This window comes from Balaenoptera acutorostrata, chromosome 2, assembly GCF_949987535.1.
Source record: "Balaenoptera acutorostrata chromosome 2, mBalAcu1.1, whole genome shotgun sequence".
NCBI lineage: Eukaryota > Metazoa > Chordata > Mammalia > Artiodactyla > Balaenopteridae > Balaenoptera > Balaenoptera acutorostrata.
This window is the reverse complement of record NC_080065.1, coordinates 65,426,839-65,454,488: the sequence shown is the minus strand read 5'-3', so window position 1 is coordinate 65,454,488 and position 27,650 is coordinate 65,426,839. Positions and strand designations below refer to the sequence as shown.

At 37.7% G+C, this 27,650-nt stretch overlaps 1 protein-coding gene and 1 non-coding gene across 2 annotated transcripts in view; both read right to left on the bottom strand.

Annotated features, from left to right (window-relative positions):
• SCAMP1 (secretory carrier membrane protein 1) overlaps positions 1–27,650 on the bottom strand; it is a 103,610-nt gene that overhangs the window by 51,490 nt on the left and 24,470 nt on the right. The window contains exons 2-5 of the mRNA XM_007175878.2: positions 27,085–27,162; positions 6,766–6,864; positions 5,109–5,217; positions 2,795–2,923 (exon numbers count right to left, since the gene is read on the bottom strand). Coding sequence (XP_007175940.1) covers positions 2,795–2,923; positions 5,109–5,217; positions 6,766–6,864; positions 27,085–27,162 — 415 coding nt within the window. The remainder of the gene's footprint in view (positions 1–2,794; positions 2,924–5,108; positions 5,218–6,765; positions 6,865–27,084; positions 27,163–27,650) is intronic.
• On the bottom strand, positions 15,299–15,371 carry TRNAG-UCC (transfer RNA glycine (anticodon UCC)). Its single transcript has one exon. It is a non-coding gene; the product is annotated as a tRNA-Gly (tRNA).

Below are 27,650 nucleotides of genomic sequence, written 5' to 3'. Positions count from 1 at the left end.
AAAACAGAATTCAAGAGATTGTGAGATATTATTCTGTAATATTAAATGGCATCCAATTGCCAAAAAAAGTTTTAAATGTTCAGAACATTCTAACTCAAATTTCAACCTCCAAAGAAATAACTTTTCAAGGTTTATCTCCTAATCTGCTTAAGAAAAAAAAGACAGACTATATCGGTATGTGTATTTTAAAGTTCACAAAAATTCTTCCAAGTATAGATAAAAATATCAATTAAATTTTGTGTAATCTATTAAAATTTTTTCTATATGTGTTTTCATAGTAACCAACAACCATGATCAATAATAGGTCATTTATTTGTACCCCAATGAAGAGTAAACGTCTAGGGTTACTTACTAAACAATCAGTCCACTTACACAGAGATCAAAAAACACATAGAAAGGCAAGGTAATATGAAATGCATGATTCTACGTTGCTAATTTCAATCCAATTCCAATCCACTTGGTGGATTCCAAGTGTAGGTAAAACACTAAAGAAAATTTTAGGCCATTTCGTTTACATAATTTCCAAGTTGAATGACCCTCCTTCTTATAAAATTTCAATTTGCTTTATTAAGCACTCAAATCTGGTATTAGCAGACCTAAATTTCCAACTATCACTAGAATCTAAATTTGCAACTATCACTCTTCTTGCTAAGTTCTGCATTACAATATAGATACCTAAAATAAACAAATTTAGGACAATATATTATCTTCCTCACTAAGTGGTCTTTAATGTAGCTGGATTTTTTTCTTTCTCTTTAAATTCAAGAGTATACTCAAAGAGGTTGAGATTCATTTCATAGCAGTATTTCTAATTGCTTCAGTTCCTTTAGAGTAAAAATTATTTGCTTCAGGTAAGGTACCTTTGAAACCATATCTTCATCATATTTGGGTTTAAAATGTAAATTACTTCCTTATTTTGGTACTTCGTAGGTGGTATAACATGGAAATCTAGACTCTGGGATCTAGAGTCAAGCTATCCAACCCCAACCTTACTTGCTGTGTAATCTTGGACAAGTTACTTCAAATTCTCTAAGCTTTAGTTTCCCAATCTATAAAACTAGATAATATAGTAGCTGCTTCATAACATGGTTAAGATTTAATAACATAATGTATATAAAGTGATTAGATCTGTGCCTGATACAAAGTATTGATAAATCCTCCATAAATGTTATCTCTTGTTATAATTATTAGTACAATGCGAAAGCATTAGTCAACTCCAAAATCAGTAACAAGATGACACTTCTTGAAAATAATTTATTAAAACAACCTATATTTTATGAAATTTAGAGATAGTTCTGAACTAGCACTAGATCTTACTTTATTCCAGGTAATGCTTCTTCAAATTGGAACCTTAACTGGATGGAATCTTGAGCCCTCTTTGAATACAGTTAACAGATCTGCCAACTGACTAGGGCTAGGAAAAACTATAGGCAATTATATTATTTCTAAGAACCTCAGAAATTTATATATTTCTAAGACAAAACAGACCTATTTTGAAACAATCAGCATTGGTAAAGCAGTTAACCATTCAGTTCAAATTAATCATCTTCCCCATTCAATCTCTATTTACTAAATTCCTTATAGAATTTTCTTCTAACACCCATCTCCCCCATTTAAAATATGTTTTTTCACTAAAGTCAAAGAACTTATACTTAAAATGTGAGGCCCATTTCTGCTCATTAAGAAATTAATTATTTTATAATCTGCAGATATTTTATGATATATTGATTAAATAAAATATGAGTTGTTTAGTATGGACATATATGGAATCAAAACCTTTAAAAATAAAAATATGTAATACTACTGACACTCAGGATTAACCAAAGAAATCAGATTAACAACATAACTCAAAAGAAACTAAGAGTTAAAAATGTACTGTCCATAAGGAATCACTTCTCATTTTCCAAAGCAGCTTCACAAATGTGAAGAATACTCCTAAAAGATTTTGAGGAAAATGATCTCATATACTTGGTGGAGGGAGGCTCCCTAATCATACAGTAAGAACACACAAATTTCCTCCAACGAGAGTTTACTCCACAATGTGTCCATTAACCCAGCAACTGTGCAGATGAGAAGTCATGACAGCTACCTCTCCTACTGACACAGTGACGTTAAATGGGGCTGAGACTGCTGTTTGGAATAAAAATGCAACAGAATAAGTGGGAATTCTGTGTACATACAAAAAACTGGTAACAGCTGGACATTTAGTTTTAATATTCCATGTGTCATAATTATATTCAAAGCACTGTGAACATCACAGCCTAAAATGTATGTCCTAACGTTCTATTTAATGAAACATCCTATATTAATTAGGCACTTTCAGTAATAAAAGTATTCCTCACCACTCGAAAATGAAAAGTAAATTGTGTTCAAAGCTCTAAGAAAAATAGTTTATAATATTTCAATATTTTATGCCCCCTTTTAAAAAGTCATAATGCTTTAATAGCCTTCATTTGCATAAAAATCATATGAGTAATTTTTTCAAAGCAAATATTGCCTCGATAACATTTTGCAGGGAGAAAGGATCATTGAAAATTCTACTGTATGATAGGGAAGTCCCTTCCTCAAAAGAATACCAGTTCTCAATATATAGGTCTTCCTCAGCTAAGAACTTAGATTGTCACATAGTATACAATTTTGACATACCTAAATATGACATGATTCACTCAAAATTAAAATATCTATAGGAAATGACCAATTTATGATACTACCCTTACATGAGTTTTAAAAAAGTGGATTTTGAAAATAAAATATAAACTTTTTCAAATAAATATATAATTTGTTCTATACTCACACATCCATAAGTAGTACATAATCTTTACTGTCTTTTGGAATTCTACAGGAATGTCTACAGAAAAATCCTGATAGAAACAAGGTCCCACAGGAAAATTGTCAGGAAGAGGTGGCCAATTGTTTTTTCTGCCTGCAAATAAAAAAACAAAATTATTTATATAAGGACAAATATGTGCTATTCTTTTTACATGTAATTATTTGTTTCATAATAAAGAAGAATATTATCTATTCTTTTAATAGGTGTTTCAAAAACATAACACTGTATCTCTACATTCCTGCAACTCTGAAAACCAAGATTTTTATTTTTAAAATTTTTCCCAGAATATCAAGTTAGAACTCATTACATGGTAAAATAATTTTCCAGTGTCATACCACTTATGTAAGTTGAAACAAGAAAAGAAAAAAGAGCACAGGGACGTATCCTGTGACTCTGCCCTAAAAAGAGATTTATTTCAAAGTCCCAAGACTCTGGCTCTCACATGAAGGCCATGAAGTTTTTAAGTCTCTAAAAATTTCCTCCTCCAAGTCTTCAATCTTTAAATATAACTCCTAACGCATGTGGAGAGGGAAGACCAGCTTCTGAATCTTTCAAGTTTTCTACTGTTAACTCCATAAAGAGACATAAGATAACCAGTACCAAAGAATCAAATTTGGAAATCTCCAAGTCTGAAAAAAATAACGTCCAAAAGACACATGTAAGGAAAGCATAAAACTATGTGAAAACACAAAACAGTCATGAGAAAGAAGCTGAGGAATTATAGCACCTTCAGAAACCTAGAGAAAAAACAAATTCCAACTGTAAGGAGAGAAAATGTGTCTATTTAAAGAAACTAGACTGAAAATAAGGCTTGGGAAGTGGTGTGGGGAAATAAAAAAATAAATTAAAGAAGAAGTCAAAACATTGAAAACAGAGTAAAAATAGCACCTAAAGGCCATTTTCTCATTTTAGATATTATATCCCACACTTTCAAAGATTAGATTTTACATACTTTTTCATAGGCCAGGAAATTCTTCATAGTGGGAAAAAAGCGTCCTCTATTTCTGATTCTTCCCAACATGTCTCCACTGTTTTATCATTCTTTTCAAACTACATGTTGTTCTTTCATTTCTCATACAAGTCTCATACTACTCGAGAAGCAGAGAAGAGTAGTAAAGAACAAAGGCTCTGAAACTATCAATAGAAGCACCTAGACACTTACTGGCTAGGAGGCCTTGGGCAACTTATTCAACCTGCTGTAGACTTTGTTTCCACATCTGTAAAGTGAGAAGAACTCACCACCCTTCACAGAATTGTACTGAGGATGAAATGGGCTAACAGATGAAAAGTACTTAAGTGTATAACATACGGCAAGTCTCCTAATTTACCACACTTCATAACTACTTCATTTACTAAAACATCTCTCACAGAAGTAATTTGTATTAGTCAAAGCTAAGGGAACAGGACAGATTTTCGTTACATGTATTTTAGAAACATTGATCTCAATTAAACCTCTAGTTTCTCCTTTCACAGATGCTGTCTCTGATGTTGCAAGCAAGAAAATGGCCCAGGATAAATGTGTCCTCGTGAGGCCCTAGACTTACACATTCCAGGATAAGGAAGAAATAGTTCAGTATCACTGAATGTTATCACTGTCCTAACATTGTTACTCCATCACTATCCAGACATACTCACAATGACTTGTCTAGTTCTCTCATCCCTTCTTACCCAGAGACTTGCTAGCTTTCCCTAAGCTACTCCCTTGAAGTGACCTTTGATAGTCACAGCATGAATGAATTTCATAGGACATAATCAAAATTCACCACTTACTTATTTCTTTGGCATCATCAGAATACCCCAGGCTTCCTAGAGTCACCTCACCACAGATGCTTTTTTTTTTTTTTTTTTTTAACATGGTTTGACATATACGGATATACTTGTGAGGACAGGGGCAGATTAATTTGAAGCTGGTCTGAATAAACCAGAAGTTAAGAGTTAAATGCAGTCAAACATAGGGCACACTCCCACGTACTCATAAAGCTTTAACAGACCGAGGTAAAGGCCCAAGAGCAGAATCAAAGACTCCTCACCTTACAATAAACCAAAATCACCATATTTGCATTCAGAGGCTAACACTGTTCTAATCTATCAAAACACTATGTAAATCAGTCAAGATCAGAGAGCCACAGAGCATCAGGTAGGAAATCTGCCATGTCTGACCTCCTTGCTAGAATAACAGGGCAGAGTTTTATCCACAAACCAAATGATCTAGAGCTAGTGCAGGCCTATTTTAAAGAATTTTAAAGTTATTTTTATTTGAAATTTCTTTGGATATTACCGTGTTGACTGAGATTTTGCATTTCTCGTTCTCGACGATCTAATTCTGCTGCTTTTCTTTCTAGTTCTTCCTGGCGTTTAAGAAGTTCAGCTTGGGCCAAGGCATGCTCCTAAACAAAAAAATAAGGGAATACGTTGTCAGTAGTATAAAATACAGTAACATTTCTACTTCTACTTCTACTATATTCCTACTTCTCTACTATGCTAGAAACCTAATTCAAATGCTCTTTCCACAATATAGGAATTCACTAAAGATTAGTTTCAGAAAATACTATGGAAATATTTGGCCCATTTTGGCCTTTTGGCTATGAAAACCCACAGTAGAAATGTTGGGCCCGTTAGGACAAGAAAAAATTCTCTCAGTAAAAGCAGTTAAAATCCTAAGGTAGAAACGTAAAATAGCTAGCTAGTGGGAAGCAGCCGCATAGCCCAGGGAGATCAGCTCGGTGCTTTGTGACCACCTAGAGGGGTGGGATAGGGAGGGTGGGAGGGAGGGAGATGCAAGAGGGAAGAGATATGGGGACATATGTATAACTGATTCACTTTGTTATAAAGCAGAAACTAACACACCATTGTAAAGCAATTATACTCCAATAAAGATGTTAAAAAAAAAAAAAAAAAAAGAATTGGGTGAGGAAAAAAAAAAAAAATCCTAAGGTAGGACTTGAGGACACAGGGAGGTGGAAGGGTAAGCTGGGATGAAGTGAGAGAGTTGCATGGACTTATATATACTACCAAATGTAAAATCGATAGCTACTGGGAAGCAGCCGCATAGCACAGGGAGATCAGCTCGGTGCTTTGTGACCACCTAGAGGGGTGGGATAGGGAGGGTGGGAGGGAGGGAGACGCAAGAGGGAGGAGATATGGGGATATATGTATATGTATACCTGATTCACTTTGTTATACAGCAGAAACTAACACACCATTGTAAAGCAATTATACTCCAATAAAGATGTTAAAAAAAAAAATCGTAAGGTAATTGGGAAAATGAAATTAAGGTGAACTCTGGGCCTAAACGAGAGTGAGGGACTGAGACAAAGAGAACAGCTGAGGAAAAGAGACAGATGGAGAAAAGGGCAACTGAATTGGCTCTTATGAATTGGGTTAAATGGTACATAAGGTTCCCAATGCAGGAATATTATATAATATATAATATCTTATATTTTATAAGATAATGAAGTGAAAGGAGGATATGGTTAAGAAATTCTGGCTTATAACTCCATCTAACTTTACGTAATACCAGGCATCCTATTCATCTCCTTTTTTCTTGGTATTTCTGCCACCTACTTCCTACCACTGTGCTTTGCTTAGCCATCATAACTCTTTTCCAATAATATCTATTGATATATCATTGTTACTTTAATGGAATTGTGCGTTAAAACGTGAGACCAAAAGCAATAAAAATTTCTCCACACAAATTATACACCAAGATGATGTATGAATTCAATAACTGCTAATAATGGAGTAAAGCAAATGCTATAAGCTGTAAAAGAGGTATGAGCATTATAAGATTGAGAAGCTAGCTAACCCAGACTCAAAAGTGAGTTAAAAATTAAACAATAAGGAATGCACTATACAAAGAATTATTTTGCTCTGAAAGCAAATGTTACTGATATTGTAATTTCCAATATGAATTTACACATGTAACATGAACTAACCTTTGCGATCTGTGTATAAGCCGGATGTTCCTCTGTTGGTTTCATTATTGCTGGTTGTGTACTGGGTACATTAGGCATTTTCACATTGCCCGGTGGAGGCTAGGAAGATTAAGAAAAGGACAAATTACATAACACAGAAATCCAACTTCAACTTCTTTCGAAAAGTGTAACACCAATAAAGACCAAAATGGCAAGAACTGCCTCACTTCCTCCCCTGAATTCTCATAATCCAGTGTGTGGTAAAGAGCTCGTGAAGCTCTTCATCTCCATTTTCTCAAGCTCACGCATTTCTTAACTCTTCAATGTGGCCGCTACCTCTAACACGGCACTGTTAGCACTCTCCTCCGGAACACTATGCATTCAAAACAAAACACAACGAAAACAAAAAACCTTCAAGTATGTTTTTTAGTAAAATACAGATAGCACCAAACTGAAGAATTTACACCAAGGTTAACTGTCAACTAGGCTGTCAACTCTTCCCACCTAACAAAGCTATGTGCCAGTGCCCTTAAAAAGTAAATAGAAGAGGTCCTGGCAGAACCCCACTAATACTCCTTGAAAAGAATAAGAGGGGAGACATTAGGGAGATGGAAAATAAACTGCACAACCTCCACTTTGCCAGTGACAATCAACAGTACGTGAAAGTAGCTGCAAGTTCAAAAAGTAGGTAGATATCTACAAATCCATCAAAGGGGAACTGGTTAAATTACTATATATACATACAATGCAGTCATCAAAAGGAATTAGTTAGTTCTACAGGAGAATGCCCTTTTAAATACTAAATGAAATAAAGCCAACTACAGAACAGCACACATATGACCAAATTTTTTTCTTTTATGAACACACGTTTGTATATGTCCAGAAAAATATCTGGGATGTCTTAGCAAACTATCAAAGGGATTTGCACCTTTTGCTTTATACACTTCTCTATTAATTGCCTTCTCTCCCCATTATACCACTTTTTTTCAGTTAGAAAATAATTGTAAGCATTCTTTAAAATGGCCATAAGAAAAAGAAGACAAGAAGAAAGGGAAAGGAAAAGAAAAGAAAAAAAAAAAAAAGAGAAAACATAAAAGCAAGCAACTGCAAAGGGAAGTTCAAAGATCAGAAGAACTATTAAAGTCAGAAGACACCACCAATGCAGCTTGCTTTTATTCTGACACAGCAAACAGCAGCCCTGAAAAGGAAGCCAGACACAACCAAAGATATAAATGGAGTACAGCTGATTCTAAAATTCATATGGAAATGCCAAGAGCTAAGAATAGGTCAAACAATTCTGAAGAAGAGTAAGGTAGGCAAACCTATAATATCAAGACTTAATATAGTAATAAACAGTGTGGTACAGATGCCAAAGATAAGAAATATACCAATAAACAGTAGGGAGACAGAAACAAACCCCCCAAAACTTGATACCCAACAGAGGTCACACCACAAAACAGTGGAGAAATAATGTATTAGTCAGTAAATGGTTCTGAGATAACTGGTTAACCAAATGAAACAATTAAACTAGATTTCCTACTTGACATTACATACAAAAATAAATTCCAGGTGGATGAATGACTTAAAAGTGAAAAAGCAAAATTTAAGCACTTTTAGGAAAAAAATATACATGAATATTTTCATGAACTCAGGGTACATAGAGCTTCCCAAATATAAGCTATAGAAATCTTTGTGTATCCTATCTATGATGTATCCCAAGTACCTAAAACAGTGCCTGGAACACAGTAAATGATCAATAAGTATTTGTAAAATTAAGGTTAGCAAGCACATAAACCATAAAGTTAAGATTGTTATTAAATTTCAGTATAGTTGAATTTGTCAAAGTGAAAAGTCAAATCACAGACTGGGAAAAACTGGTTATAATAGATTTAACAAAAAAAATTGCTACTCAGAATACAGGAAGAACTGTTACAAATCCATAAAAATACAAACTACTAATAGGAAAATGGGCAAAATATCTGAACAGGCAAAACAAAGAAGAGAAAACAGGAATGGCCAATAAACATATGAACTAATGGTTCAACCTCACTAGTAATCAAGAAATATAAAAAAACAGTGACATATCACTCATATCACTCATCACTGTATATACACAATGATGATGTATATAAAAATTAAAGCATATGATCAAGATAGTTTTTCAAATCAGTGGGAAAAGAAAAGATATCAATAAATGGTGCTGAGACAATTATTTAAATGTTTGGGAGAAAAAAAATCAGATCCCATATCTTATCAGAATAAATTCCAAATGGATTAAAGTTCAATGCAAAAAGAAAAAAACAAGGAAACTATAAAGATATTAGAAATAATACAGTACATAGAATATAGACGACTGGACTTCCCTGGTGGGGCAGTGGTCAAGAATCCGCCTGCCAATGCAGGGGACATGGGTTTGAGCCCTGGTCCAGGAAGATCCCACATGCCGCGGAGCAACTAAGCCCATGCGCCACAACTACTGAGCCTGCACTCTAGAGCCTGTGAGCCACAAATACTGAGCCTGCATGCCACAACTACTGAAGCCCACGCGCCTAGAGCCCGTGCTCCGCAACAAGAGAAGCCACCTCAATGAGAAGCCCGCACACCGCAACGAAGAGTAGCCCCCGCTCACCACAACTAGAAGAAAGCCCACACACAGCAACGAAGACCCAACGCAGACAAAAATTAATTAATTAAAAAATTTATAAAAACAAAAAATATATTCAAAATGTCAACCTCACCAGTAATCAAAGAAATGCAACTTTCACCTAATTTATTTTTTAAATGATTATTACCATAAGACTACTACCACATTTTGGGAAAGATGTGGTAAAATGGGTATTTCTCACACACTGATAATGGGAATATAAACTAGTTCATATAATAATCCTGGAGCACAATTTGACATCATGTTTAAGAGCCATTTAAGTATTTATACACTATGACCCATAAATAGCTACTCTTCTCTTTTTTTTAATAAATATATATATATATATTTTTGGCTGCATTGGGTTCATTGCTGTGTGTGGGCTTTCTCTAGTTGCAGCAAGCGGGGGCTACTCTTCGTTGCTGTGCACGGGCTTCTCATTGCATTGGCTTCTCTTGTTGTGGAGCACGGGCTCTGGACATGCGGGCTTCAGTAGTTGTGGCACATGGGCTCAGTAGTTGTGGCTCGCGGGCTCTAGAGCACAGGCTCAGTAGTTGTGACTCACGGGCTTAGTTGCTCCACAGCGTGTGGGATCTTCCCAGACCAGGGCTCGAACCCGTGTCCCCTGCATTGGCAGGCGGATTCTTAACCACCGTGCCACCAGGGAAGCCCCATAAATAGCTACTCTTAAAAAATATACAGAAATAATCCAAGGTATGCACAAATGTGTGTATGCCAAAATACTCCCTACAGCATTATTTGTAAAAGCAAAAAAAAGTTAGAAATACCCCCAAATGTCCAAGAGTAGATAAAATATAGACAAATTGATAAATTAGGGCTTCCCTGGTGGCACAGTGGTTGAGAATCTGCCTGCCAATGCAGGGGACACGGGTTCGAGCCCTGGTCTGGGAAGATCCCACATGCCACGGAGCAACTGGGCCCGTGAGCCACAATTACTGAGCCTGCGCGTCTGGAGCCTGTGCTCTGCAACAAGAGAGGCCGCGATGGTGAGAGGCCCGCGCACCGCGATGAAGAGTGGTCCCCACTTGCCACAACTAGAGAAAGCCCTCGCACAGAAATGAAGACGCAACACAGTCATACATAAATAAATAAATAAATGAACGTGAATTTCTTTAAAAAAAAAAAATTGATAAATTATGATCCACCCATAAGAGACTATATTATGCAGCTATTTAAAAGTTTTGAAAGAATATGAAATGGGGAAAGCTTGTATCAGTTATAAGTTATGGGACTTCCCTGGTGGTCCAGTGATTAAGAATCTGCCTTCCAATGCAGGGGATGCGGGTTCGATCCCTGGTCGGGGAACTAAGATCCCACATGCAGTGGGGCAACTAAGCCCGCATGCCGCAACTACTAAGCATGCGAGCCACACCTAGAGAGCCCACATGCCACAACTACAGAGCCCATGCACTCCGGAGCCCACACACCACAACTAGAGAGCCCACGTGCCGCAACTACTGAGCACAACTACTGAGCCCACGTGCCACAACTAGAGAGAAGCTGCGCACCACAACAAAAGATCCCGCATGCCACAACCAAGACCCCATGCAGCCAAAAATAAAATAAATACATTAAAAAATTATAAGTTATAAAACAAAACTGTATATATGGTATAATCCCAATTTTTTATTTTAAAATGTATCAATATGTTAACAGTGATTGTTGCTGAATAGTGGGATGTAAAGCTTTTTCTTGTATTTTTATCTCCACTATAATTTTTATCACCGAAAGAACTGTAAATTCTCTATTCCAATTGCCTGTTCCCCCACTCCAATATTTCATATTAATAGGCAGAAAAACTGAAGCTGATTAATCCTAACTATTCTCCAACTAGAAAATTATGGCCCTAAAGTATCACTCCCTTGGTTTAGATAAGTAGCAACAACAAAACAATGACCGAATAAAACGCCTGGCAAAGTTAGTCTGGCAGCACACTTCAGGAAAAGCACACAGAAATTACTCAAGAATTCACCCAGTTGAAACCATACTATAAATTCTTTACTGCTTTAAGTAACAAATGAAGTATTAAGTATAAAGAATTACCAGATAAGAATGAAGGCTAGTTTAGAGCTAGTATTTGATATATTTGAGGTAATAGTTGCTTGTGGTATAGCAATGATGAGAATTATTGGAGAAGCACAAACCTCTAATACCAGTGATATTAACCTGACAGCTGACAATTTCTTCTAATTTGTCAATGCAAGCTAAATCTTTGTCCAGCTCTGGAACCCAGTATTTTCATCAGCCACAACATGCTTGATTAGCCACCTCAAGCCAAGTATAGCTCTTGTCATAATTATTAAAGACCTATTCTAATGATGGCTCCAAATTCTTTTCCAACTTTTCACTTCTGCACATATGAACAAAAGAAAATTAAAACAATCCACTAAACACTTCCATGTATGACAGACAACACAGCAGACCACACATCTGTAGTGACACCCCTGATACGCAGTACCTAAAAATGCTGAATCAAATTTCATTTAAATAATATTGTAAATACATGACTAAGCTGGTAGGAAATCCTGAGAGGGCAGAAAGTAGGAAAAGCCACAAATCCAAAGAAGAGCCTTGATGCCATGCCATTAACAAAATCACCAGGATTCAATAAGCTGGAGACAAAGCTTGGGAGTCCGTAAAAGGTAAAATCAATCTGTGATCACCCCATAAAGCCAGGACTTCCTAAAAAGCAACATTCTCAGTGGATAAGCAGAAAAGCAGCTTCACAGAAAGAAACAGTATGAATACTTGCCTGTCTTGCCCTTGACTCTGGATAAGGAAGGAGAAAAAAAAAAAAAAAATAGAAATTTTCCCTGAGAACTCCTAATCATAAACCTACAACCTTGCAGACTTGGGGCCAGGTTTCACACTAAAAATACAGACAAAATATTCCAAGTTGAAATTTTCATTTCCAGATATCCCAGGTTGGTAGTGACCTCAAGTACCTGGCAAAAGTAGAGGAACACACTTTAAAACCAGGCTTCAGGGCTTCCCTGGTGGCGCAGTGGTTAGGAATCCGCCTGCCAATGCAGGGGACGTGGGTTCAAGCCCTGGTCCGGGAAGATCCCACATGCCACGGAGCAACTAAGCCTGTGTGCCACAACTACTGAGCCTGCACTCTAGAGCCCACAAGCCATAACTACTGAGCCCACGCACCGCATCTACTGAAGCCCGTGCACTCTAGAGCCCGTGTTCCGCAACAAGGGAAGCCACCGCAATGAGCAGCCCGCGCACCGCAACAAAGGGTAGCCCCCGCTCGCCGCAACTAGAGAAAGCCTCTGCGCAGCAACGAAGACCCAACGCAGCCAAAAATAATAAATAAAAATTAAAAAAAAAAAACAGGCTTCAAAGAATTTTCACAGCTCAAGTTCCAAGTAACATTGGCTCATGACCTAAATACAGAAGGAAGCAAGCCACCATGAGCAAGGATCCACAGACATACAAACTACAAAGTAAGATCAGAGATACTGGAATTATCAGATGCAAAATATAAAATAGATATGCTTAATAAAGAAATAAAAGAAGGTAATAAAAGCATGACTAAGCAACAAGAGACTATAAGAATTGACCAAATATCTTTTAAAATGATACAAATGGAACTTACAGAAATGAAAACTATAATAATTAGAATTATAAATTTAATAGACAAGTGTGAAACAGAAGACTACACAAAGATGAAGAGATAATTAGGGAAACAGAAGTGAGTCTAAAGAAACCGCACAGGTTGTAGAGAAGTACCTGAGGACACGGGGGGGAAGGGGAGGCTGGGAAGAAGTGAGAGAGTAGCAGTGACATATATACACTACCATGTGTAAAACAGATAGCTAGTGGGAAGCTGCTGCATAGCACAGGGAGATTAGCTCAGTGCTTTGCGACCCCCTAAAGAGGTGGGATGGGGAGAGTGGGAGGGAGGTTCAGGAAGGAGGGGATATATGTATACATGTGGCTGATTCACTCTGTTGTACAGCAGAGACTAGTGTGACATTGTGGGGCTGTTATAATCCAATAAAGATGTAAAAAAAAAAAAAAGGAGAAAAAAAAAAGAAACTGCACAGAATGTAGCAGAAAGACGAAAAAAAAGGAAAATACGAGAGCTTAAGAGAAATGAGAATAGAGTGAGAAGGTACAATTGAGAGTTCCACAGGAAGCAAACAGAGAGAATGAGGGAGAGTCAGTGTTCAAAGGGAACGTGAGGACACTAATTCTCAGACTCCAAACTCCAAAACCCAAACCAGATGTTTTAAAAGTTAACACCTAGACACACGATAGTGAAAGAGCAAATCCTAAGTATAAGAGATCTCAAAACCATCAAGAGAAAGGGGGTGTGACCAAGATGGGAGAGTAGGAAGACCTTCAGCTCACCTCCTCCTATGAGCTTCACCAAAATTACAACTATTTACAGAGCAGCTATTGATGAAATGACCTGAAGACCAGCAAAGAAGATCTTCTGCAACTGAAGATATAAAGAAGGAGGCACAGCAAGACATGGAGCACGGGCAGAGTTGCAGTATAGTCAAGACCCACACCCCTGTGTAGGCAACCCACAAACGGGAGGATAATCACAGTGCAGAGGTTCTCCCCGAGCAGTGAGGCGTCCAAGTCCCACCTCTGGCTCCCCACCCTGGGAGGACGAGCCCCCTAGAACACTTGGCTTTGAAGGCCAACAGGGCTTGCTTTCAGGAGAGGCAGAGCACTGTAGGAAACGGAGACCCCTCTCTCAAAGGGCTCACACGAAATGTCACCAGCTCTGAGACCCAGGGCAAAAGCAGTAATTGAAAGGAGACTGGGTCGACCCACTTACTTCTTGAAGAGCCTCCCAGAGAGGGAGGAGGCAGCTGGGACTCACTCTGGGGACATATCAATAGACGCTGGTGGCAGCCGTTTTGGGGAGCTCATTCTGTCATGAGGACACTGGTGCTGGCAAGCACCATTCTGGAATCTTCTCTCTAGCTTATTAGTGCCAGGACCTGGCCCTGCCCACCAGTAGGCCAGCTGCCATGGGACACAGCCCAGCCCACCAGAAGGCCCAGAACCATCAACAGACGAATGGATAGAGAAGATGCAGTACATATATAGAATGGAATATTACTCAGCCATAAAAAAGAATGAAATCTACCCATTTGTGACAATGGACGGACCTAGAGGCTGGCATGCTAAGTGAAATAAGTCAGACAGAGGAAGACAAATACAGTATGAGTTCATTTATATGTGGAATCTAGAGAACAAAACAAATGAACAAACATAATAAAATAGAAATAGACTCATGAATACAGAGGACAAACAGGCAGTTGCCAGAGGGGAGGGGGGAGGGGGGAAAACAGAAAAAGGTCAGGGAGATTAAGAGGTCCAAACCTCCAGCTACAAAATATATGAGTCAGGGTATGAAATGTACAGTGTGGGGAATATAATCAATAACTATGTAATATCTTTACGTGGTGACAGATGGTAACTAGACTTATTGTGGTGATCATTTAATACTGAATCACTATGTTGCATAACAGGAACTAAAATAGTGTTGTAGGTCAATTATACTTCAAAAACAAACACACAGAAAAAGAGATCAGGTTTGTGGTTACCAGAGGCAGGGGGTGGGGGATGGGGAATTGGATCAAAGTAGTCAAAAGGTACAAACTCCCAGTTGTAAGATAAATAAGCACTAGGGCTGTTATGCACAACATGATGAATATAATTAACACTGCTGTATGCTATATATGAAAGTTGTTGAGAGTAAATCCTAAGAGTTCTCATCACAAGGAAAAAATTTTTTTCTATTTATTTCATTTTGTATCTATATGAGATGAATATTCACTAAACTTGATGTGCTAATCAATGCATGATGTAAGTCAATTTTTTTTTTTTTTTTTGGCCACACCGCATGCGGGATCTTAGTTCCCTGACCAGGGATTGAACCTGTGCCCCCTACATTGGAAGTGCAGTGTCCTAACCACTGGACCACCAGGGAATTCCCATAAGTCAAATTATGCTGCACACCTTAAATTTATACAGTGGCGTATGTCAATTATATCTCAATAAAACTGGAAGAAAAAGAAGGAAAAAAAAAAAAAAAGAAAGACACAATACCTATACAAAGGAATGCCAGTAAGACTGAGAGCTATTTTCTCTACAGCAACAATGGGATCCCAAGTAGAATGTGCCAAACTGATGAGAGAAAGTAACTGTCAATGCTGACCTCTAAATCCAGTGAAATAAGATTTTGAGAACTAAGGTGAAATAATAAATATTTATAAATATTAAAAGAGTTACTACCAACAGACCCTCACTAAAGGAACTTCTACTTTAGGAACAGGAAAACTAGTACCAGAAGAAATATTTGAGATGTAAGAAGTGGTATCTTTCTGCCTCATTGGACACTCCTGAGTATATCATCTTCATTTTACACTCATCAAAACTGCAGATACAGAAGGAAAGTCAACCTATCTGTAGAAAAAAAGAGTACTCTAGTGCACCTAGATGTACTAGAGTAAGATAGGCTCTTCTCCTGACAATCCTGAAACTGTGTCTGTCACTGCTATGGCAGTCCCTGGGAAAAACTTAAAGTATTTAGAAAAGTACAGAAGGTGCAAAGATGGAGACAGAGAAGAAACTTTAGAGAAGCCAGGAGAATGGGAGAGTGACCTCGGGGGCAGAGCTCTGGCCAGAGCAAGGCTGTACGGCCTTCTCCCATGGCAGATGAAATTTCACAAGTTAGGAACAGACTACATTTCTTAAATCTCTGTAAAAGTTATTCTTTTATACTTTACATGGTTATAATTATTTATATTTTAACACAAATTACATTACTATGTTGGCCTATCTGTGTGGCTTTGGAGAACTCAACCAGGATCAACAGATTAAAAATTATAGTAAGATATATTTTCACTCAATAGAATTAAGAACATTATAACAATCAAAGAAATACAACTACGGAGAGACTTTTCTGTTATATAGTGAGCTCTCTGCATTGAAGTTCCAAAGGTGTTTCATTATTAAATAAATGAGCATATAAGATCCCTTCAAGGAATGAGAGGTCCACAAGTTGTCTTTCTCACGTATACAACAAATATGTTCTCCTTCCTGGTTTTCTTCCATATTCGAAACACCTATTCAAGAAAATTTCTCCTTGCTTTTCCTGGCTCTTTCTCTTCCATCTGTGAACCCATAATGTTTCTAAGTAGACTCAGGTCTAAAGCAATGTTTCTTAACGTGTTCATATATCTCCTGCATCAGAAAGCCCTGGTGCTTACTGAAAATGCAAACTCTACGCCCCACTGTGGACATACCGATTCAAAAACTCAGGGGTTGAAGAGAAGGGGTTTGCATTTTCAAGATGGTCACATTTTAAGTAAGCTCTCCAGGGTGATTCTTATACACCCTGAAATTTGAGAACTCCCCTCTGAGGCAACAAAGTTTACAGTTTCTATAAACCACTGTCTATTCTTTCACCTAATGGAGAGACTGCCAAAAGAAACCTTAAACTTTTTGCAGCTTCCACTGACCTTATCAGTCTCTGATAGAGCAGACAGAACTGATTTTGGCTCTGCCTAACACAGATTCCCTTGCTATCAAGGGTGGTGAAAATTAAACATACTAATGTCAGAATCAGGACAAGTAGAAATAATTTTATCTGAATAGATGACCATTTCAAAACAAGGCTTTTAAAGATTAGAGTAACTGGGGGAGGAGGTACGTAATAGGAGGAAAGAAGGGATATACAAGAATGGGAGTTCCCAAATAGAGAAAGGCACATGAAGGAAGAGAGGTGCAGCCAGACATATTTATTCATACGTTCAAACATTCATTGATCAACTGCAATGTGCCAAAAACAATTACAGACACTTGGGAGACATTAATGAACACAACAGGCAAACATCCCTACTCTCATGGAGCTTACAATCTAGCAATGGAAGATAAATAATACATATAATAAATACATTATAGAGTATCTTAGAAGGCAGTAAATTTTATGGAACAAAAAAAAAAATGAACACGGTAAACGGGTCGTGAGTATAAGCTGAGTAGGGATAATTTTACAAAGGCGGTTAAGAAAGCAAATATTTCAGCAAAAACTTTATGGAAGTGAACAAGTCAGCTTTGCAGATATCTGGGGGAAGACCATTTAAGGCAGAAGGAATAGCCAATACAAAGTCAGGAGAATGCCTGGCCTAAGGAAGACCAGGGTGCTGGGAAAGAATACACAAAGAAGGAGTGAGGAGATAAGAGTGAGAGATATTAGAGACCAGATTATATGCTATTTTAAGGACTCTTGGTTTTACTGTGGAAAAAAATCAAAAGCTAGTGAAGAGTTCTAAGCAGGAGACTGAAATGATCAACTTTTTTTTTCAAGGTATCACTCTGGCTACTGAGCTGAAAATAGATTAAAGGTGGAAAGAGAGAGAGTAGTCAGGAAACCACCACTGCAGTAATCCAGGCAAGGGATGATGGCAGCTCAAGCCAAGCGGTGGCTATGGAGATAAGGCATCAGATCTGTATGTATTTGTAAGGGAGAGCCAACAGGATTCCCCGACAGAAATGTGATGTGTAAGGAAATGGAAATAATGAAATACTACCAAGGTTTTGGCCTAAGCAACTAACAGGATAGAAATAAGAAAGATTGAAAACGGGCAGGTTTCTAAGGAGGGGGCTCAGTTCAGTACTGGACAAACTGAATTTGCAGTTTCTAAGACATCCAAGGTAGACATATCTAGCAGGCAGCTGAATACATGAGTGTGGTGTTCAGAGCAGAGTTCTGTGCTGGAGATGTAAATTTGGGAGTCACCAGCACGTAGATGATATTTAAAGCTGTAAGACTGGATGAAATAACCATTTGAGTGGCCATAGATAGAGAAGAGAAGCAAAGCCTAACTTCTGGCACACTCCAATACTGGGACTGAAGGGGCAGGGAAAGGAGAGAAATCAGCAAAGGAGACGGAGAAGGAAAAACTTAAGTGTTCTGAAAGCCACATGAAAAAAGTTTTCTAAGAATGAGTGATCAACTGTCAGTGCTGTTGATAGATGGACTAAGACTGCAATTTTACCACTGGATTTAGCAACGTGGAAGTCACTGGCTACCTTGAAGAGTGTGTTTTGGTGGAGTGTTGGGAGCAAAAGACTTACTGAAATACCTTTCAGGAGAAAGGGCTGAGGGGAAAGAGAAGTAGACAGCTCTTCAGAGGAGTTCTGCAGCAACTGGGAGCAGAGAAAGTTTTTCAATGACAGAGATGTGAGAATTAGACTCAAAAGGGAAACAAGGTTAACATAAGGTTTTGTTACAAAGTTACAGTAATCAGGACAGTGTGAGACTGGCATAGGGAGAGACACAGATCAACAGAGTAGAATTTAGAGTCCAAAAATACACCCTTACATTAACCATTAATTGATTTTCATCAAGAGTGCCAAAATAATCCAACGCGGAAGAAGAGTCTTTTCAATAAATGGTGCTAGAACTAGTGGATATCCACATGCAAAAGAAAGAAGCTGTAAACCTATCTCATACCATTCATGAAAATTAATTCAAAATGGATCATAAACCTAAATGTAAGCACTAAAACTATACAACTCTTAGAAGAAAACTTAGGAGTAAATCTTTATGACCTTGAGTTAGGCAATGGCTTCTTACGTATGACACCAAAAACAGAAGCAACCAAAGAATAAAAAGATAAATGTGACACCAAAATTTAAAACTTCTGTGTGTCAAAGCACACTATCAGGAAAGTGAAAAGACACCCCACAGAATCGGAGAAAATACTTGAACAATGCAAGGGTTAGGCACTGATCCTCCACACAGCTGGAAATCCACGTATAACTTTAGAGCCGGCCCTACATATCCGAGGTTCTGCATCGGGGATTCAATTAACCACTGATTGTGTAGTACTGTACTATTTAGTGAAAGGAATTCACGTGTATGTGGACCCCCATAGTTCAAACCTGCGTTGTCCAAGGGTTAACTGTATCTGCAAATCACTTATTTCATAAGTGACCTGTACCCAATATCACGTATTCAATATCAAAAAGAAAATCCAATTTTAAAATGAGCAAAGAATCTGGACACTTCTCCAAAGATAACATACGAATGGCCAATAAGCACATGAAAAAAAAAATGTTCAACATCATTAGCCATCAGGGAAATGCAAACCAAAACCACAAGGATATATCACTGCACATCTGCTAAGATGGCTGTAAGCAAAAAGTCAGACAATAACAAATTCGGCAAGGATGTGAAGATACTGGAACCCTTCTACACTGCTGATTAGATTATAAAGTGGTGCAGCCACTTTGTTAAACAGCCTGGTAGTTCCTCAAAAAGTTAAACATATTATTACCATATGACCCTACCATTCCACTCCTATGTATATATCCAAGAGAAATGAAAACATATGTCCACACAAAAACTAGTACACAAAGGTTCAGAGCAGCCAAAAGTTGGAAACAATGTAACTGCCCATCAACTGATGAATGCATAAATAAAATGTGGTATAAAAACCCATAAAAAAGGAATGAAGTACTGATATATGCCACAACACAGTTGAACCTTGAAAACATTATGCTAAGTAAAAGGACCAGTTGCACAAGACCACACATTTTATGATTCCATTTATATGAAATGTCCAGAATAGGCAAATCTATAGAGACAGAAAGTAAATAATACTTGCCTATGGCTGGAGAGGGAGGGGGGAATGTGAAGTAAATGATAAAGGATGCAGGGTTTCTTTCAGGGGTAGAAGAGACAAAAATATTCGAAAATTAGAATGTGGTAATGGTTGTACAACTCTATTACTACACTAAAAACATTTAATTGTACACTTTAAATGGGTGTACGGTATATTAATTATCTAATAAAGCTGTTAAATGAATAATAAATTTTTGTGATTTTTTTTTTCCCTAACATAGAAGAAAACATATTTTTATGATGATGTGAACGATCCAGTAGAAAGTGATAAAACTAGTGATGTTGGAGAGGAGCTATTCAGCAAAGTTCTTAAGTGAAAGTACATGGACTCTACTGCACAAATAGAGGGAATGGCTTTAGATAGAAGCACAGACAGTTCATCTATAAGTAAAAGGCAGGAAAACAGAACACATGGGCATAAACGCTGGCAGGTAGGTAGACGTGATGGTGGAAGTCTGTGGATGTTCTCCACTGGTTGCTTCAATTTTCTCAGTGAAATAAGAAGTAAGGTCATCAACTGAGAATGAGGATAGGAGGACAGATTTTAAAGATGAGGAGAGAGAAGAAGAGAGTGGACAATTAAATAACTAGGACATTCAGTACAACTTAGAGCTGGTTATGAACTAAAAATGAGGCCATTCAGTATGTTTACATGTGTTTCTCCATATTTAGCTGCAAGGTAAAGGCAGAGAGTATACAGTTGTCTTTAACCAGGGCTTGGCTTCTAGCCAAAAGATTATGTCAAAGTAAGGGGGAGAGGGGAAGGCAAGGGAGTTGAGAGTACATGGAGAGTGATTATGACAACTGGATGTGGAATTTAGGCTGAGAGAAGAGAGTAAGATGTAGATAAAGGGCAGTGACATAGTAGGATCAACAAACCAGAGGTCCTGGTGGAACTGAAAGATGTGTTGAAATTGAGGAACTAGAAGAGTAACCAAAAAGATATAAGAAATGGGAGTGAGTGACTTGAGATAACATGGAATGCAAAAATCAATGGAAGAGATGAGGTCAAGGCAATGACAGGCAGGGTGTTGGAAAGATCATCACTAAGAATTCAAAATAGGACAGTGGGGACTTCCTTGGCAGTCCAGTGGTTAAAACTCCACGCTTCCACTGCAGGGGGCATGGGTTCGACCTCTGGTCAGGGAACTAGGATTCCGCATGCTGCGTGGTGTGGCCAAAAAAAAAAAATTATGACATTCAGGAGGAGTTCCCTGGTGACCTAGTGGTTAGGATTCCGAGCTTTCACTGCCACGGCCCAGCTTCAGTCCCTGGTCAGGGAACTGAGATCCAGCAAGCCGTGCAGCGCAGCCAAAAAAAAGAAAAAGAAATACATAATGGTGGATGGGGAAAATAGAGTAGGGAAAAGATGTTTTTAACAATTACAAAATAGGAATAGTGTTGGAAAGAGTAATAGTGAACCAAGAACTAAAATTAAGAAATGAAAACAAAGAGAAATAAGGTGTAGTAATTCAGAGATCAGTAGATGACAGCCACAATGAGACCTGGGACCCAATTATAATCTGATGACATGAGATTCAAATGATGACATGGGATTTTTTTTAGACAGGAAGGAGGAAGACTGTCTAGAAGCAGCAACTAGAAACAAAGACAATACCTACCCCAATTTTATGCCCAGTTGTCTGAGAACTGTGAGAGAAAAAGCAGCTAGTTTTGGAGAAGGTTACAGGGGAAGCAGTGTCCTCACAGAAAGGCCAGTTTCCACAGAGCAAAGGATAAAACATTCAGAGAAAAAGATAAAGTTATAGGGGATTTTGATGAAGTTGGACTCTGACTTCCAGAAAGCACAAATTTCAGGAATTAAGGAAATAGAAGGGCTCAGAATAAGAAATGTGCAGATGCATCATGAGGATTAAAATCCGGGAGATGAGGAGGAGTCTGGGGCTTCTCGTAGAGAATGGCATAAACAGGAATCGAAGGCATAACGAGATTAGTCCTGATAAACTTAGGGCAGTCAAGTGTTGAAGGTAGGGAGGGATAAGTGTTCTGCAGGCTCTGCTTTGATCCTTTTAAATGGGCATGAAGAGATATGAAGTTATACAGTCCTAACCCTAATGTGCTATCTTATTCCCAGCGTGGCATACAAACCCTAAGGTGAATCTCAATGACTCTACCCTCCTGGTGTTCACATCTTAATATAATACCCTGTCCCTGAGTGTATGCAGGACCTGTGACATGCTTCTAATCGACAGAATTCGGTTAACAGTGATGGGATATCATTCCCTTGATTACATTATGTAACATAGGGACTCCATCTTAGTAGCAAAGTGTGAGAGACTCTCTGCAGACTCTCTGAAATAAGTGGCCATGATGTTGAAGCCTGTGTGGCAAGAAACCATGCAGCCTCTAGGAACTGTAGACAGCATCGATGGCCTGAAGGTGGCCTCCAGCTGATAGCTGGCCAAAAGCTGGGGCCCCCAGTCATACAATCACAAGGGTATTAATTCTGGCAACAACCTGAATGAGCTTGGAAACAGATTCTTCCCCAGTCCAGCCTCTGGATGAGAATGCAGCCCAGATCACACCTGGATCACAACCTTGTGAAACCCTGAACAAATGACCCAGTTAAGCTGTGCCCAAACTCCTGACCTACAGAAATGATAAAATAATAAATGTGTGCTTTTTCAAGCTGCTAAATTTTTAGTAATTTGTTACACAGCAATAGAAAATGAATATACCTAGTATGAGAGGTTCATCTTGGCCCATTAAAGGAGGTAAGGATAACCTAGGGAAGCCAGGCATTATGACCACACACAGTGTCTCTTTACTCCATTCAATGACCAATAAATGCCCTAAGGGAGGTGGTCTCAGTGGGGTTGTGGGTTAGAAAGTAGATGACTTTAGCTGGAGCAAACGGCACCTTAGACGATAAGATTAAACAGACAGTCTGGGGAAGAAGTCTATGGAGACTCTCTACTTTCTGCTCAGTTTTTCTGTAAACCTCAAACTGCTCTAAAAAATAAAGACTACAAAAAATTAAAAATAAAAAAAGATAGTCTTAAGTCAAGTCATGGAGGCCCCACATGGCACACTACTATGTAGGCAATGCATAATCAATGCACTCATTTCTAAGGAGAAAGGACCTAATCTGAACTTGGCCTTAAAAAAATAATTCTAGTCATAGTGCAAAAAACTGGTTTGAAGAAGAGAAACTGGAGACAGGTAAGTAGACAGGTCATTGTATTATCTCACATGAGTACCTGAATTAGGACAGTTTAGTAGGAATGAAAAGGACAGACAGGTAATATCTCCTGGAGGTATAAATGACAGGACGTGGCTACTGATTAGATGTAGGAAAAGAAGCTGTTTGAGCCAAAGATGACTCAGGTACTTCCAGCCAATGACACTAGAAGAACAGAAGGCAACAGTTATCATTAAATGAGACAAGAAACAAAGAAGACTGGTTTCGGAAGGGACCGATAATGAGCTCCAAGAAAGACAAGAAGCAAAGGAGAAAGAAAAAAGGAAATGCGTGCCAAGGGAAAAGAAAGACAGATATTACAGTACAGGAATTGCTTTTGTGGTATTAAAAATAGGCAAGCTACTATGTACTATCCAGTCAGTGCCTGGAGCTAAAAGTTTTATCCATTTTCAAAACAAAAGCTGACATCAGAAATTATTTAACTCAACATCTTCCTCTCTGCCTCCACTGTTACACATTGAAAAAAAGAAAAAAAAAAAAGATGCCCAGAGAGGTTAGATGGCTTGTCTAAAGGTACCAGCTAATTAGTGGCAAGGCCTGGATTAGAATCCGGGTCTTATGACTCTCAGTCTACTCCATGTCCTGAATTAACTTAGTCAGAGGCAGTTCTTACTTACATAAATCATTTATCTATGTCCTTTATGGTCAGAAATGACCACATGAGCGTGCCAGTACTTGGAATTTTCTTCTCTTGGTTCTTCTGCAGATCTTGCTGCTTTATATGACAGAAATCATATATGTCAACAACTAGCAGAACAGAAAAGGAATCAAGCAACTTATTCCTGAAGAAAAAAAATATGACAGTAAACTAGGCCCTGAGAAACATCACTAAGGATTTTATCAACAGCACCACACTTCCCCCCGCAACACACATAGGTCTCCCTATCCCTGTACTTCAACACCCGCCAGAAGACATCCTGTCTGAAGCCGTGAATGCCATCACCAGTGGCTGAAACGAGTGAGAATCAAGCTGCAGTAGGCATTTTAAACTGTTGCCTAATTTAAAAGGAAAACATTCCCCCTAAATACATAACAGTTCTCAAGGATGAGCTAATCCTTCTAGTAATTTATGCATTAAGCTTTAGAGGGCAGGCCAGGGAAGCTACCCACCAAGCTCAACATAATTCCAGTGGTAAAATGCATTTTGAGTTCAAACAGAAAAAAATTATTTCATAACCAAAGACTACCCTCCATTTTATAGCACATCTCAATTCAGACCACCACATTTCGCCTGCTGAATAGCTTTCCAGTATACTACCAACAGACTAAGTCTAAACTATGTGGTGTTTTATGAGGATTCCTTTTCTCTGAATTTATAATACAGAATGAATTAATATGTAAATTATTAAAATTATTTAAATATTTAATTGTTACTTTCCTTAAAGTTTCCATTCAAACAGAAAACTAAATATAAAAGGAAACCTAATAAAAAAATTAAAAAGACAGGAACTTTCTAAAATCTTAAGTTTATATGCTCATTCTGCTGAAGGATCTTCCTACTTGACCTCAAGTAGCTCACCACACCCTTCTGCAACAATCTAGAAGCTTCATTTTCACAAATACTTTTCTAAGACAAATATGGATAACAACAATCAACTAAAATAGTATCTGGACTGAGTTCTGACATATCACTTACATCAATTATCCAAGTACGTCTGCTCTTAGAAAATAGTCACAGCTGCAAAAACAGGCGGGGAGGGGGGAGTGGTGGGACAAATTTCTAAAATCATACATACAGGAAACAAAAGAATTTTGAATTTTTAAATTATTGCATCTGTATTTTCCATCATGTAAAAAGTTCAGTGGAAAATGCCTAAGTGCTCTTGTAACAATATTTTTCCTGGTTCTGACACTATCTTACTCATCAAATCTAAGAGAAGTGTTTCGTTGTAAGCTGGCTTTTCATTATTGCCTAGCTACTCTCTTTCAGAAAACCTTTCCTTGACTGTAAAGTCTCAACATTTATACCATAATTTACATTTTTGTTTTATTCTTCCTGGATATATCTAATTCGTGTAATTTTTTAAAATCCCAATTAGGTGAGAAATTTTCCATAGACCGGGACATTATCTTCTATTTCTTAGGCATCTGTCTCTAAAGACAGCACTAACAAAATGGAAAAGGCAAAAGCTTTACAGAAAAAAGATGAGTTACATAAACCAGTTCTGCCACTTACTAGCTGGATGACTTGTGTCTAAGATTCTTTATCAGTAAAAGGAAACAAAAAATATCCATTTTGAATGCTGTTATAAGAATTCGATAAGATAATACAGGTAAAGCACATGGCACAGAGTAGACAACTTGTTGAAGAACATTACTACTTCTAAAAAGAATAATGTAAAGCTGCTACTGTAAAAAGGTTAAACATTTTTTGCTAGTAAAATCTTCCAAAAAAATATATAAAAACCTCCCTTTATTCTTTACCAACAAACTTCAACAGTCTTGTTCCCATCTCCACCCTCCCAGAAATTATCAAACTACATATAGTGGAATAAAATATACCGGGCTTTTCTTTTTCTCCCTTTCAACTCCTACCAAGTTGCAATCTCATACATTTTCACAGTTCACTATAAGGTTGAGCCATACGACACTGCCATCTTTACATGTCAAAACTGGTCAACTTATTGGCCATTTCACAGGGTTCAATCTGAAACTGACATGCTCAAAGAACACTTGATGATCTCAGCCTGGGTTGCAGCTGCTACACATAAACAGAGGCTGTTAAAATAAATGAGGGCTTTGAAATAAAGTGAAATTTTAAAGTTCACTGTTATTTTAGTGCTTTTAGTTTGTACAAAGCTCTTCTTAAAACTAAAAAGTTAATACATCTTGAAGAAATTTCCAAACAAAAGCCTACACGATCTTCTAGAATTATTTTCTAGACTATGAAAAACATGCATCAGGAAGAGATGATCAAGTAAGGATCCTTATAATGACATGTAAATCCAAGCACAAAACTGACAAATTTTAATAATCTTTAAGAGGATGACTAACAGTTCAAGAGCCAACAATGTTTAAAATTGGAGGCCTCATGAGTGTGATATGTGAGCTAAAAACTCAAATACAGGAGACAAAATTATTTGCCAGAGAAATTCTGAGGGAGAATTCACAACAGAACCTACCTTCAGTAGGCCTCAAAACTGGCTCACAATAAAATCATCAAAAGCGCTATAGCAAAAACAAAAAACAAAACCGCCCTGTGAGAGATTAGAGCCCTAACAGATACTGTAATAAAGTTCTCCAGGTGCTTCTAATATGCACTCAGGGTAGAGAACCCTATCCTTTAAGGGTTTTTCCATACTCCTTCATTTTATAAACCAAGACTACATTTTGAGAAGAATATGCTCCTAGGCCAGGTTCCAGAGGTTCTAGTCTACCAGAGTAGAAAGCTAGTCCTATTCAGAATCACCTAATTCAAATGACAATCATACAAATATTCATGGTACAGTTCCAGACGAACATCTCTCTTTGTAAGAAAACATCACCCTGTATTACCATGAAACTAACATGTATACCAAAAAACCTCTCCTGTTTAAAGAACTGTAGTAATTTTAACATATTAGAGGGGTTATTAGCAATTTAATTTGTAGAACCATCATGGTAATTTCCAATTACTAGAAATATTCCCTCCTGTTTTAATAAACTTGCTAAATTCTAAATAAAACACTAACAGCTTATTTTATATAAGTTTAACCAATCAACTAAAAAGAAACCATAATTGAAATATAAATCCTATTTAATTTCCATTTTAATATTTAAAAGTAGTCCAATTAAGAATAGTCTTACTGTTCTAGAATCCGAGAATGGATTGTATTCATCAAGTCCTGGTGGGACATTTCTTGTCACTTGTGTAACTGATGGGTCCTGGAATAAAATTCGAAGGAGAAAAAAAAGATTACTTATCCTTTAAGATACAATTATGATATTTACAAAGCATTTGCTGTTATCTGTCCTTTTGGTCACCCAGCAAAGCTAACAGAGGAAAATAAAGAAGATTATCAGATTTACTCAGTCCCACTTCCAGAAAGTTGAAATTTAAACCCACAGCCCTCACACTCTCAAAGAAAAACAAATGAAAACTGGGTTAGATGCAAATCAGCTGCTAGCTATTATTTAAAGAATGAAAATAGACCACCTCATAACAGCTGTGTGGAACCGATTGCACAGGGCATCTCAGCAAATCTTGAGTAAACCCATCCTTTCCTCTGGGCTCCACAAAGAGTTCATGTTCCCCTTTTTTAAAAAATAATATCTTTAGTTTTCCCCACCGCAGATTTAAGTACCACGATACAAATCAATGTCATGTACAGGCAACATCTAGAGCATTCAAGATTAAGCACCTCTTACTTGTT